General features: G+C 62.4%; 3 protein-coding genes across 12 annotated transcripts in view; all 3 read right to left on the bottom strand.

Annotated features, from left to right (window-relative positions):
* Window positions 1-278: 278 nt before the first annotated feature.
* Window positions 279-2,404, bottom strand: AMT (aminomethyltransferase). Its single transcript, XM_038149468.1, has 8 exons — window positions 2,060-2,404; window positions 1,905-1,985; window positions 1,664-1,795; window positions 1,421-1,499; window positions 1,154-1,299; window positions 884-1,064; window positions 617-772; window positions 279-515 (listed from the first exon to the last, which is right to left on the bottom strand). The coding sequence occupies exons 1-8, from the start codon at window positions 2,315-2,317 to the stop codon at window positions 337-339; spliced, it is 1,212 nt and encodes a 403-aa protein (XP_038005396.1). The 5' UTR covers window positions 2,318-2,404; the 3' UTR covers window positions 279-336.
* A 141-nt stretch (window positions 2,405-2,545) lies between these two features.
* Window positions 2,546-6,358, bottom strand: NICN1 (nicolin 1). 2 transcript variants are annotated; one of them, XM_038149471.1, is made up of 6 exons: window positions 6,170-6,358; window positions 5,362-5,535; window positions 4,950-5,063; window positions 4,513-4,584; window positions 2,964-3,068; window positions 2,546-2,839 (listed from the first exon to the last, which is right to left on the bottom strand). In XM_038149471.1, the coding sequence occupies exons 1-6, from the start codon at window positions 6,332-6,334 to the stop codon at window positions 2,798-2,800; spliced, it is 672 nt and encodes a 223-aa protein (XP_038005399.1). In that variant the 5' UTR covers window positions 6,335-6,358; the 3' UTR covers window positions 2,546-2,797. The 2 variants fall into 2 exon arrangements, with proteins under 2 accessions (XP_038005399.1, XP_038005397.1); XM_038149469.1 differs by lacking the exon at window positions 6,170-6,358 and adding an exon at window positions 5,758-5,844.
* Window positions 6,359-6,745: 387 nt separating this feature from the next.
* The window catches only part of DAG1 (dystroglycan 1), a 50,224-nt gene continuing 45,318 nt past the window's right edge, over window positions 6,746-11,651 (bottom strand). For all 9 annotated transcript variants that reach the window (XM_038149041.1, XM_038149043.1, XM_038149045.1 and 6 more), the window contains exon 3: window positions 6,746-10,315. In XM_038149041.1, coding sequence (XP_038004969.1) covers window positions 7,907-10,315 — 2,409 coding nt within the window. In that variant the 3' untranslated portion in view covers window positions 6,746-7,906. The remainder of the gene's footprint in view (window positions 10,316-11,651) is intronic.

The following is an 11,651-nucleotide window of genomic DNA, read 5'->3' as shown; positions in this document are numbered from 1 at the left end:
AGAGCAGTATGCTGCAGTAAGGGCCCCCCGGCCCTGCCTGCCCCACACGGAGGGGCAGGTGCCGGCGCAGGGCCCGGGTGCTGTGCTGGCTGCTGCCCCAGCCCTGCTCACGCTGCCGCTCTCTTGCAGGGATGGCCCCGCCACAGAGCCGGTGAAGACACACCGGGAGTGAGCAGCACCGGGACCGCCAGCGGGGTACTGCCAACACCATTAAAGTGCTGTGCCCACCCGCTGCTCCTTGTTTTGGCATTGCCACCATAACCAGAGAGGAGGCCAGGGAAACAGGACAGGGCGTTTATTGGAGCCGGGGCACTGTGCCCGCAGCATGGGCTGGCCTCACTTGGCCATGTAATACTGGGTGGGCACGAAGGGCATCTTGGTGATGACGGCAGGGTGCTGCTTCTTCCGCACCTCGACGGTGAGCTCGGTGCCAGCCCGGCTGTGCGCTGCCTCCACGTAGCCCATGGCGATGTTCTTGCCCAGGCAGGGCGAGGGACATCCACTGGTCACTGTGCCTGGGATGCGAGGATACGGGGAGGTGAACGGAGCCTGGCCAGCCTCTGTCAATGCCGTGGCCACAGCACAGGGTCATACCAGCCCCACTGCCCCCACCTACCCACAGGCCTGCCTTCGGGGCCCAGGATGGCCATGTGGGGCCGGATGGCGGGTCCCACCGACGTCAGCCCCACACGCCTGCGCCTTGGCTTCTCTTTCACTTGTGCCATGATGACAGCAGCACCAGGGAAGTCCATGGCCGCACGCCGGCGCTTCCCTGCAGGGCAGAGATGGGTGAGGGTTGGTGATGCCTGACTGGTCCCCTTGTACCCACTGGGGTCACCTTGCTGCTCTGCCTGTCCCAAGGAGGAGGCGGAGGTGGACCTACCCAAAGTCCACATCAGCCCGGCCTCGGCAGGGGTGACAGTCTCATCGATGTCGTTGCCGTAGAGGCAGAGCCCTGCCTCCAGGCGCAGGCTGTCCCTGGCTGCCAGCCCTGCTAGCCACACATCGGGGACGCCCAGGAGCCGCTCGGCCAGCTCCACCGCCCGCGCCGCGGGCACCGAGATCTACGGCAGGACACGGGCAGGGTCAGCGGGGCACGGCCTTCCCCTGCACTGGTACTGCAGTGGGTATGCTGGCACAGTTCCCTGGGTACCTCCACGCCATCCTCGCCGGTGTAACCACAGCGCGTGACCCGGCAGCCCGGCACGCCAAAGACGGTGGTGGTGATGCTATTCATAAAGGAGAGCTTGGCCAGGTCATCCGACAGCCCTGCCTGCAGAACCCGTGCCATGGAGGGACCTGGGGAGGCAGGTGGCTGGAAGACAGCGGTGCCCAGGGAAGGGGGGGGAGGTGGGGAGGGCAGTGACATCCACCCGGAGAGGACCCGGAGGAGGGCAGGCCCATGTGGGGCCCCGACTACCTTGCAGAGCCAGCAGAGCATTGTCTGACACCTCCAGGTGTACGTCACTGCCGGTGGCCTGCAGCTGCGCCGCTCTGTCCTGCCAAGGTGACAGTGGGCTGCTAGCACGGGGGCCGGGCCAGTGCCAGCCCCACACGTGGCCGTGGCCACCTCACCCCGTGCTACACCGGTGTCACCAAAAGGCAGAAGGACTCATTCCCACTGCGCGTCCCCACCTCCCGCGGGGCTCAGGCAGCCCCATACCCTCAAGATGGCCAAGTCCTTGTCAGCACAGGCGGCGTTGGACACCACGTAGAGGTGATCTTCTGACGTGTTCGTGACGATGAGGTCGTCCGTGATGCCACCCTTCTCGTTGGTGAGCAGCGTCAGGGTGCCCTGCGGGACACGGCCCGCGGCAGCGTTGGCAGGCTGCCGGGACCCTTCCAGGGCATCCCCGGGACCTCCGACCCCACTGGATGCCTGGTGCCTGCCCAGTGCCCCCTACCTGTCCTGGCTTCAGCTCGGCGATGTCCCCCACCACCAGGCTCTCCATGAACCTGATGCGGTCCCGGCCGTACACCAGGGTCTGCAAGGGGCCGGGGAGGTCGTGAGGCGGTGCGGCTCTCCCCCTGCTCCAGCCCCTCATCCCGACCCCGCTACCTGCAGCATATGGGAGACGTCGAAGAGGGAGCAGTGGCGGCGGGTGTGCAGGTGTGACTGGAGGTGGCCCTGCCCGTAGTGCAGCGGAAGGGTCCAGCCGGCGAACGGCACCATCCGCCCGCCGCGGGCCCGATGCAGGGCATCGAGCGGCGTCTGCTTCAGCGCCTCCTCCCCGGCCCCGCCGCCCCCGGCCCCTCTCCGCGGCGCCGAGCCCGGGGGGCGGCGGGACAGCGCGGCGCGGCAGCCCGCCCGCAGCATCTTCCTCTTCCTCCTCCCTCCCGGCACGGCTCGGACCGGCCCCGGGGCGCCTGGGACATGGAGTCCGCCCGGCCCTGGCCCCGGCCCCCGCCCCCGGCCCGGCCCGCCCTCGGCACCGCCTCCCCGGGGCTGCCGGCACGGCCGCCCCCATCCCCCAGAGACAGGCGGGCACAGGCAGGGCCAACGTAGCAGCTTTTAGTGGTGACCCCTCCGGCACCCCCGCACCCCCCCGTCCCCCCGCACCCCCTTGCAGTGTCCGGGCTCTGCCCACGGGACGTGCCCAGGAGAGGCTCCCAGGGGTCTCTGGAGGGGCAGCGCTGCCCCTCGGTGCGGGGCAGCGCAGAGGGAGTCAGGGAAGGGACACAGGGAGGGCTTGGGACCCCGCGGGGTCAATGGCCCAGGTGGGAATGCAGGAGTCCACTCGGGCCCCGGGAGCATGGAAGGGGCACTCCTCCCCAGCCGGCACCAGCACCAGCAGGCTCAGGTGTAGGAAAGCAGGTTGACATCGTAGCAGCCATCCACCTGGGGAAGAGAGAGACTGTCACCGTCACTGCACAGCACTGCTGAGATACTCCAGCCCCTCTGGGAGGGCTCCTGAGCCACGTGGCAAGGCCAGGGTCCCTGTCAGCAGGGTGGTGGCACTCACGTCGAAGCGCCCGATGCGGGCAGCTGCCTGGCGAGCCCGGATCACCTCTGTCAGCACCCACATTTGCTGGACCTCTGTCGACACCTTCTCTGGATCAGGGAGCTCCTGGAAAGAAGTGGGCACAAGGCTATGGAGCAGCGATGGCCTGGATGGGCTGGATGGTCCCGGGTTTGGGCAGTGGCTGGATGGCTTTGCCTCCCAGGGAGCCAGGCACGTGATGGTGCCTGCATTCCTGAGCTGCTGGTGGTTTCCCAACATGAGGTGAGCAGGGCCCCTCTCTAGGAAAACAAACCACTGGGGACACGGGTAAGTGACCCTGATCCCTGGGCGCTGCGGTGCCAACACAGCCCACCTCTGCTGGCAGGTGGCCAGGATGAGGACAGAAAGCTGATTGCTGGCTAATCATTAAAAACCTAATCACGCAGTCCAGAGTTCCCAACAGCCTCACTATGCGACGCTCCCTGGGCTTGGGTGCAGAATCCTGGGCACACATGCTGGCTCACCCCAGGGACCTTTAGCCAGGTGGGATGTGTGGGCTCAGCACCAGCTCTCCTGGCTGGGGCACGACTCTTCATGGGGACACAGCTCTGTCACACTGGGCTGAGGGGTGCCTCGTGGTGATGTTGGGAAGAGCCAATCTCAGAGCAACCTCTGGCATCTGGCCCGGATACTCCTTGCAAAGGGGAACGTAATCCAAGCAATCAGCAAGGAACTGAGGTGCCCTCCCCAAACTGTCACACAGCTGGGCAAGGATTGGGAACAGCAGACTCACTGCTGGTGCAGTGTGAGCACCGCAGCATGGAAGCCCAGTAGCAGAACTGCCCCGGCAGGTGTGGGCTGTGTGCCACCTCCTGCAGGCAGCACCTCCAGTTGATTCAGCAGGTTCCCATGTGCGAGCCAGCTCCCATCCTGGCCCTGCTCTGCCTGGACTTTGCCCACCAAAGGCCACCATCTGCCAGGCAGATGTGGCTGGCAATCTGTAAACACGTGCCGTGGCTGTGATGCCCCTGTGCCCCCATGCTGTCCTGGCTAGGCAATGTGTTCCCCAGAGCACACCCTCTGCCAAGTACTGGGAACCAGCCCTGTCCCCACACGTCCCACTCACCCTGAGCGATGCTGTGCACCCTCTGCTCCTGCAGTGATGTCCCTGTCCCTGTTCCCACCCATCCCACCTGCCCCTGAACCATGCTGTGCACCCACTGCACCCACGGGGACGTTCTTGTTCCTGTCCCATCCCATGCATCCCACCTGTCGGCTGAGTGGCACTGTGCACCCACTTCTCCCTTGGTGATATTCCTGTCCCCAGACTAGAGGGCAAATAGACTTAAGTGTCACCTCAAATAGCACATTCCCATGGAGATATTTTTCTTCTTAGTACTGCAAACTACTTCCAGCACAAGGCGGGTTATTTCAGGGCTCCACAGCTATTCCTGGTGAAAGCCTGGAGCCAACAAGGCAGGCATGGGCCTGGCAGCTCCTGATGGATGCTCATGGCTGGCACCCCACAGAAGTCCCTCCTTGTCCCAGTACCTCAGCAGTGATTACTCACCCCATGCAGGCTGGCTGGCTGCTCCGGAGGGGTCAGCTGGGAGAGCCAGGAGGGAAAATCCTTCTGAGGACTCTGAAACAGATCCAGAGGATCACACAGGGTGCTCCCAACCTTACCTCCATCCTTTACACCAGGCAGCGTGCTGGGGCTTAGAGCCTACCCCTAGTGATATTGCTTTGGAAGTGTCCCTTTACTGTCCTTAAAGAGAATTTTGTAGGGAATTCTGTGTTTTGAGTGGCTGTCGGAGCATTCCCTTCCCAAGCACCACTGGAGCACAAGTGGATCCCAAGTGCCCCAGCAAAGGACAAGGACTTGGAGCCACATCCCTGTGTGTGCTCCCCAGAGCTGTGGGGGGAAATGCCAGGTATAGAGCAGGGCAGTGGCTTGTCCAGGCCATGCCCATGCCTGGCAGTGGGGTAGCTCTGGCACCTGCTCACCTTCTGTCCAGGGGGGAAAATCTGCAGGTCCTCGATGGTGAAGTGGAGCCAGACTGGGGAGGGCTGTCGCAGGATGAACCGCATTGCTGTCACCTGGTCCACGTCACACAGCATCTGCAGGGCAAGGGCCAGGGAGCGTAACCACAGGGGCTGGCACTGACGGGGGGCAGCTTTTGGGGTATCCTCCCAAAGCCCCCAACCCACCCCAGATGGAAGAAGCCCAAGGGAAGCATTGTCCCCTGAGGGCTGGCTGGGCCGAGCGGGGCACAGGGACTCTCACAGCCATGGGGGTCAGCGGGACATGGGCACCAGACCCCTGGAGCAGGAGCCATCCTGGGGTGTGGGCAAAGAGGGGTGAGCCCCGGAGCGGGGGGTGATGGCACCCATGATGGTCCCATCCGGACATGCTGACCTGGTGCCGGCGGAGGCAGAAGTAGTCCTGGGAGCCCTCCTCGGTGTGCGGGCAAGGCATCAGGCACAGGTCCCGCAGGCAGGTCATCCAGCGCCGGGACCCGCCGGGGCCGGGCCGCTGCACCCGCACGCTCAGGAACGCCGTGTAGAAGTTCCTGAACACGATCTCCTGCACCTGAGGGACCGGCGACCTCAGCCCCACAACAGCATCCCTCCATACCTGCACCGGCATCCCTCCACATCTGCACCGGCATCCCCCCCGACAGCGACACCGACATCCTCCCCCCAGTACGGGGACGGGCACCGGCAATCCCCCTCTCACAGCGGGATCGGCACGGCCCCGTACCCGCACCAGCACAGCCCCACATCGGGACCCGCACGGGCATCCCCCACTCACTCTCCTGGGACGGGCACTGCATCCCCAGCATCCCGCCCAGCATCGGTAAGGGAGGTACCCCAGCACCGGCATCCACCCGTTACCGGCATCCCCTCCGCCCCGAGACCGCCCCTCACATCTTCCCCATACCGCCCACGGCATCCCTTCTGCCCTGGGACCGCCCCCGGCTTCTCCCCGTACCGGCACCGGCATCCCCACCCACCTCGCCCCGCCGCCGCCCCCGGCATCCCCCGTCCTGCCCCGGGACCGACACCACATCCGGCCCTGCACCGTCACCGGCACGGCCCCCGTCTTCCTCCGGGACCACCCCGGCACAACCCCGGCCGGTACCGCCCCCGGCATCCCCCCGTGACTCCACGGGACCACCCCGGTATCCCCCCGCCGGTACCGCGGCGGGCGCGGCCGCACTCACGTCGGCGGCAGCGCCGCGGGGGAAGCGGAGGTCGATGACGGCGACGCCGGGCCGTGCGGGCTCGGCCCCCCCGGCCAGCTGGAGCGGGGCGGCGGGGCGGGGGGCGCAGGGCAGCGGGGAGCGGCCCGGCCCGGCGGGCGGACCCGGCCCCGCCGCTCCCGACATGGCGGCGCGCGCGGCCGCCGCTCCGGGGCGGGGCCGGGCCGGGCGATGGCGTCACCCCCGCGGCCGCCGGCAGGGGGCGCCCCCGCCCCGCCGCCCCCGAGCGGCACCGGCAGCCCCGGGCGGGGCTTCTTCCTCGGCCCCGCGGCGCCGAGACCGGAGCTGGGGGATGAGCGCACCCCCGCTGCCCTCCCGGGACCACCCCGGTGCCCGGGCAGCGCCGTCCCGGAGTGAAGCGGCGGGTCCGGCCCCGGTGTGCGGGGTCAGCCTCCACCCGGGGCGCACACGGGCAGATCCCGGCTGGGGATGCCGGGGCTCGGAGCAGAGGGGATGGGGACGGTACCGGTACCGTGGCGGGTCCCCCGGGGCCGGCCCGAGGGGGCTGAGCCCGTACAAACTGCTGGCAGCCGCACACCGGTTTTTAAGTCTTTTTTTTTAATAAAACAATCGGAGTCTGTATCAAAAATTTAGTAAAAAATTAGATTTGAGAATTCACCGATTTTTTTCAACTATTAACTATTCCTGGCGCCTTTTTTTTTTTTCTTTTTATTTATTTATTTTTTAAACTTTTTTTATCTTTTCCATCCGTGTCCAGGCTGGAGTGCCAGCATGAAGCCAGCCAGGCCATTCCTGCACAGTCCCAAGGAGCAGCCGGGACAGAGAACACACCCTACTCTCATCAAAACACCCCATGGGGAAGGGGTTTTGCTTCAAATCGACCCCCCCAACTCTGGTGCTCGCGGGGAAGCAGAGAAGTTCGTCGTGGCACAGGGCTCAGCTCACCCTGCCACTTGCATTCCCCGGCACAGCGATGCACCCCCTGCTCAGCCATGGGCACCCCAGGCCAGGCTGACCCAACTCATGACTATTTTATGATGCGTGCGAAAGATAGGATTTCTTTGATTAAAAATAAAATAAAAATGATAAAATAATCAAACCCCAAACCAAGAAGCTGATCCACCCCAAGAGGAGGAGGAGGAGGCTGGCTGGCCCCGCTGACCAGCCCGTGGAGCTCGCCTGCAGCACAGCACTGCCCTCCCCCTCCCCAAAAACTACACATCCCAGTTTAGGTAAACAGCAGATTAAATGTAAAAACTTAAACCATCGACTTCAGAAAGTCCCTTGAATTTAATTATTTTTAGGCTACCTTTCATGTTACGTCCTGTAGCTAGACACACGTGAATAGAAAAAACAGTACAGTTAGTGTTAAAGGCAAACAGCGGAGACCCAGAGTGCTACCCCAGTGCTGCCTGCTCCTCCCGACCCGGCCCGACCCATCCCGACCCCCCTCCCTGCCCACCGCCCGGCCCCGGCCGAAGCCCAGCCGCCGGGAAGGCGTCTTTGAGCCGAGAATTTTTTTCTATGAATAAAATAAAACCAAAGCTTGTTAGGCAAAAATAAAACAAGTGTCCCCCCGAGTCCCGCGAGCGCTCCGGTGCGGCGGGCGCAGCCGGGGAGAGCCTGCTGGGGAGCGGGCTGGGCTTTCACGTTCCCGGCTGGCGAGGGGGCTGCCGGCCCACAGACAGCACCGGTGTGGAGCTGGAGGCCCCTTCTCCCCCGAGAGCCTCCTGTTTGTTAAGGGGGCACGTAGGGAGGTGGGGACCTGTAGGGGGTCATGTTCTTCGGGCGGGAGCCTTTCCCCTCCATGGGTGCCGTGAAGGGCGGGGGAGGCTGGTAGGGCGGCGCGTTGGGGTCCTCGTCCCGCAGCGGAGTGTACTCCCCGATGGTGTCCTGGTTGAGCGGCGTGGTCTCCGGCATGCTCTGGTTGGGGTACTCTGGAGGGGGCAGAGGGGCTTTCTCCTCCTGGAGGATGAGGGGCATGCTGGAGGACGGCGGGGGCTTGGAGTCATCCAGCTCGTCGGCGAAGATGATGGGCACGCCTTTCTTTATGAAGGTGGCTTGGTCTTCGATGGTCAGCTTGCCTTTCCTCTTCTTGCGGTAGCAGATCATGGCAATGATGCCAGCCACGAGGAGGATGGCGGCCACCACCACGGCAGGGATGACGGTGTGCAGGTACACATCGTCCTCGCTGCTCTTCTCGGGGTCTTTGCCCGCTGCCACCGTTGGCGTGGCCTCTGAGATCACCCTGCCGTCCTTGGTCACGGGGACAAACTGGATGTGCCTGCAGCTGCCGGAACCGACCACAGACACATTCAGAGGCTTGAACTCAGGCTGCAGGACATTGGAGAAAGCTGGGCTCGGCCTGCCGGAGTCATCCGCAATTTTTTTGCTCAAAGTCCGGATCTGCTCCCGAGGGCAAGGCTCCAGGGGCAGCGTGTTGTTGGTCCACTCCACTACGATGGAGCCTTTGGCGATGTCCTGCACTGTGATTGTACTGCTGTTCCTGTCGCCGAATGCCAGAGCCAGCTTCTTCACCAGCATGATCTTCTTATGGATGTCATTCACCACTGCATTGTGGTCCCCTTCCAGCCTGGCCTTGAACTTCACCGGAGACTTGTCCCCATGTGGGCGTTTGTGGACATGGATTTCAAAAGCATCCACGGCAAAAAGCCCGCCCTTGTCGGTGGCATACATGAAGTACTCATGCTTCCCAATGTGGTTGTGGTCTGGCATGCCATACATGAGCTGGCTGGTGCTGTTGAACTGCACCCATGAATTCTCCTCAATCATCTGCTGCTCCTTCAGCTTCAAGGTCAGCTGCAGCTTGTCAGTGGTGGTGTCCTCCTTGTCGTAGAAGGTGTCTGATGGTATCTTAACCTCGAAGTACGTGCCCTCCCAGGCATCGACCCTGTCGATGTGGTTCGTCAGCTTGGGTGGCTCGTTTGGCTCCCAGGGCCGGGGCAGCCCGCTGGCTGTGGTGCGCACGCGGGACGGCGGAGAGGCTGTTGTCAGCTTGGAGATGGGCGATCTGGTTGTGCTGGGAGGCTTTGTTGGACGGGGTGTTTTGGGCCTTCGAGTGGGCCTTCGTGTTATTGCCGTGGAGGAATCTGTCGTGGACGGCGTGGCTGGCTTCAGGGTGGAGACTCTCGGCTTCTTGGTGGTAGTTGAGGGCGGTGTGATCACCGCTGTGGGCTCTACGTACCCAGGCATCGTGGGGCGAATCGGCACGGAGGCCGTGCCCGTGCCTTCTGCTACCCTGGTTGGCTGGATTGGCCCCAGCGTGGGCGTCTGGACAATGGGGCCTCTGGTTCTGATGGTGACTGTTGGCTTCCTCGGCAGTGGAATGGGCTCCCGGACAGGGGGTGCCGTTGTCTCTGTGGGAGGCGCGATGGCTGGCGACGTCGGGGTGGGGACAATCCTGGTGGGCGGCTCTTGTGCGGCAGTGGTGGGCGGCCCGATGGCAGTCAAAGGCGTAGGGGTGGCGTTGATCTGCCGCCGCATCCTCTTTGGGAGGTGAGGTTTCTTGTTAGCAATGTGCCAGCCAACAACCGGGTAGCCAAGGCGGGCAGACATGGTTCCTTCCTTAGCTGGAGCCTCCACCTTGCTGATGTTGGGGACGCTGTTTTGGCTCAGGGAACATCCCAGTTTCCATGAGAGTAAGGCCCCGTTTTCCACCACCTTCTTTGCATTTCCTGGTCCAGCCATGAAAGCTGACATGTCAAAGAGTCTGTTATTTACAACAGGAACCAACTTCATGTTGTGAAGTTCCACCTCTGAAAAGCTTCTCATTCTGTTTAAGAGTTCAATCCTCTGCTTTGGTGTCATTTTTGTTAAGTCGGCATCCAAAATGACAGTCAGGATAGTGACGGGCTCTTCTGAGCCACAGACGAAGGGCGCTGTGTCACTCGTGTCTTGGACGGCCACTCGCACCGACTGAGGCTCGTTGTGGTCCTCTTGGTGGACCTCAACGGAGAAGACGTTTGTGGTCTGTGGGACATAGCTCCCATTCGGGAAGGGCTGCAGAGTGGTCACCGAGATGTAGTGGACACCCTTGTCCGTGTCAAGGGGCAGCCCTTCCAGGGAGCTGCTCTCTGCATTCCAGTGCAACCAAGAAGGCAAGGAGTCCTTCCCAGCTTCAGAGATCTACCAAACAAACAAATAAAAAAAAAAAGGCTTTTAGAAGCACAGCATGAGGACAGGTTCTATCAGCAAGGATTAAAGAAAAAAATCTGAAGTGTAACAACTGGGGAAGGAACATCCTGGCCAGAGCATGGCAGCCGTTGCCTCCTCCTCCACATGCTGGCAAGGATGAGCTCTGCAGGGTGCACCAGACCCAAAGGGCTTAAGGAGCCACAAGAGGTCATAAAGTCCCACGAGTTCCCCTCGCCTACAAGTGCTCCAACACTTGCTGTGCAACTGCCAAGCACAAGTGGTTCATTTTCTCTGAGGGCAGACGGGGAGTTTACGTCACGGAGACAGTGACAAAGCTGAGGGTGAAGTTATGCTGTACAGCAGAGCTGATCTAACAACTGCCCTCTTCCCACTCCTTCCTCTCCCAGCTTGGCCATCTTGCTCCTTTTCTCAGCCCCATCACACCCTGCCCACCCTACACACATCAAGCCCAGCAGAACATGTATTTTCTCCACTTATTTTCAGCTTGTCCCACTGTCCCTAGAGCCAGGATGACCCACAGGGGCCGGAAGCTGGCCAATATGGTTCTGAGTTCCTGGCCTGGCTGGAGCACACCAGCTCTCAACAAGCAGCAGGAAATCCTGAGAGCTACCTGGCGTTGTCCTGCTGTGCCAGAGGCACAGCAGCTGAGGATAAAGGAAGGGAGCAGACCCAGTGTAATGGCCAGCGTGGGCAGGCAGGGATGTGGCACACGGGCTGAGGAATTGCTGGACGTGACACAGGACAGCATGCCAGCCTGGCTTCACCCCCAGGCTAGCTAAAAATGAAGGACTTCACTTCCACATAGTAACTTGCTGCTGCAAGGGAAGGCTTTGTCTCAGAACACAGGCACCTCAGGACTCCAACACACTCTTTACTACCTCTTTCAGCCCGCGGGACTCTGTCTCCTGCCCTGGGTTGTACTGAGTGTGGTGCAGACCCCCAAGCCCCCCCAATTCCCGGCAGCTGACATCCGGCTGCTCTGGTGGATCACGCGGCACAGCTCGGGCTGTGTGGTGGAAGGGGTGAGGCTGCCAGCTCGGTGGGCTGTGACATTTCCCGGGGCTGTAGGTACTCCAGAGTGAGTAACCTGAGCTTCATCACCTCCCAGGCCCAGGAGGCATTCATTTGGCAAGTGCGCTGGCTGGGCTTTCCAGAACTCCACGAGGCATCTCCCCCTGATACTCAGAGCAAACAGGATGCTTTGGGGCTCATGGAGACCAGCAGCCTGGTCCAGGGTCTGGGCTCACTGCATTCCAACACAGAGCCAAGCTCTAGCTCTCTTCCTGAAAGGGTGCTTTGGTTCTCT

This window comes from Motacilla alba, chromosome 12 (genome assembly GCF_015832195.1).
Source record: "Motacilla alba alba isolate MOTALB_02 chromosome 12, Motacilla_alba_V1.0_pri, whole genome shotgun sequence".
Classification (NCBI taxonomy): Eukaryota; Metazoa; Chordata; class Aves; order Passeriformes; family Motacillidae; genus Motacilla; species Motacilla alba.
Note: the sequence above shows the minus strand (reverse complement) of the source record. Positions and strands in the feature narration are given on the sequence as shown.

Excerpts from the sequence above, each read along its gene's own strand:
- AMT (XM_038149468.1), bottom strand. The coding sequence starts at position 2,317 with ATGCTGCGGGCGGGCTGCCGCGCCGCGCTGTCCCGCCGCCCCCCGGGC. Across the intron at positions 1,796-1,904 it reads CCGAGCTGAAGCCAGGACAG|GGCACCCTGACGCTGCTCAC; the intron begins GTAGGGGGCACT and ends CGTGTCCCGCAG. Across the intron at positions 516-616 it reads CCCCGAAGGCAGGCCTGTGG|GCACAGTGACCAGTGGATGT; the intron begins GTAGGTGGGGGC and ends CTCGCATCCCAG.
- NICN1 (XM_038149471.1), bottom strand. The coding sequence starts at position 6,334 with ATGTCGGGAGCGGCGGGGCCGGGTCCGCCCGCCGGGCCGGGCCGCTCC. Across the intron at positions 5,536-6,169 it reads CCCGCGGCGCTGCCGCCGAC|GTGCAGGAGATCGTGTTCAG; the intron begins GTGAGTGCGGCC and ends CCGGTCCCTCAG. Across the intron at positions 5,064-5,361 it reads TCTGCCTCCGCCGGCACCAG|ATGCTGTGTGACGTGGACCA; the intron begins GTCAGCATGTCC and ends CTTGCCCTGCAG.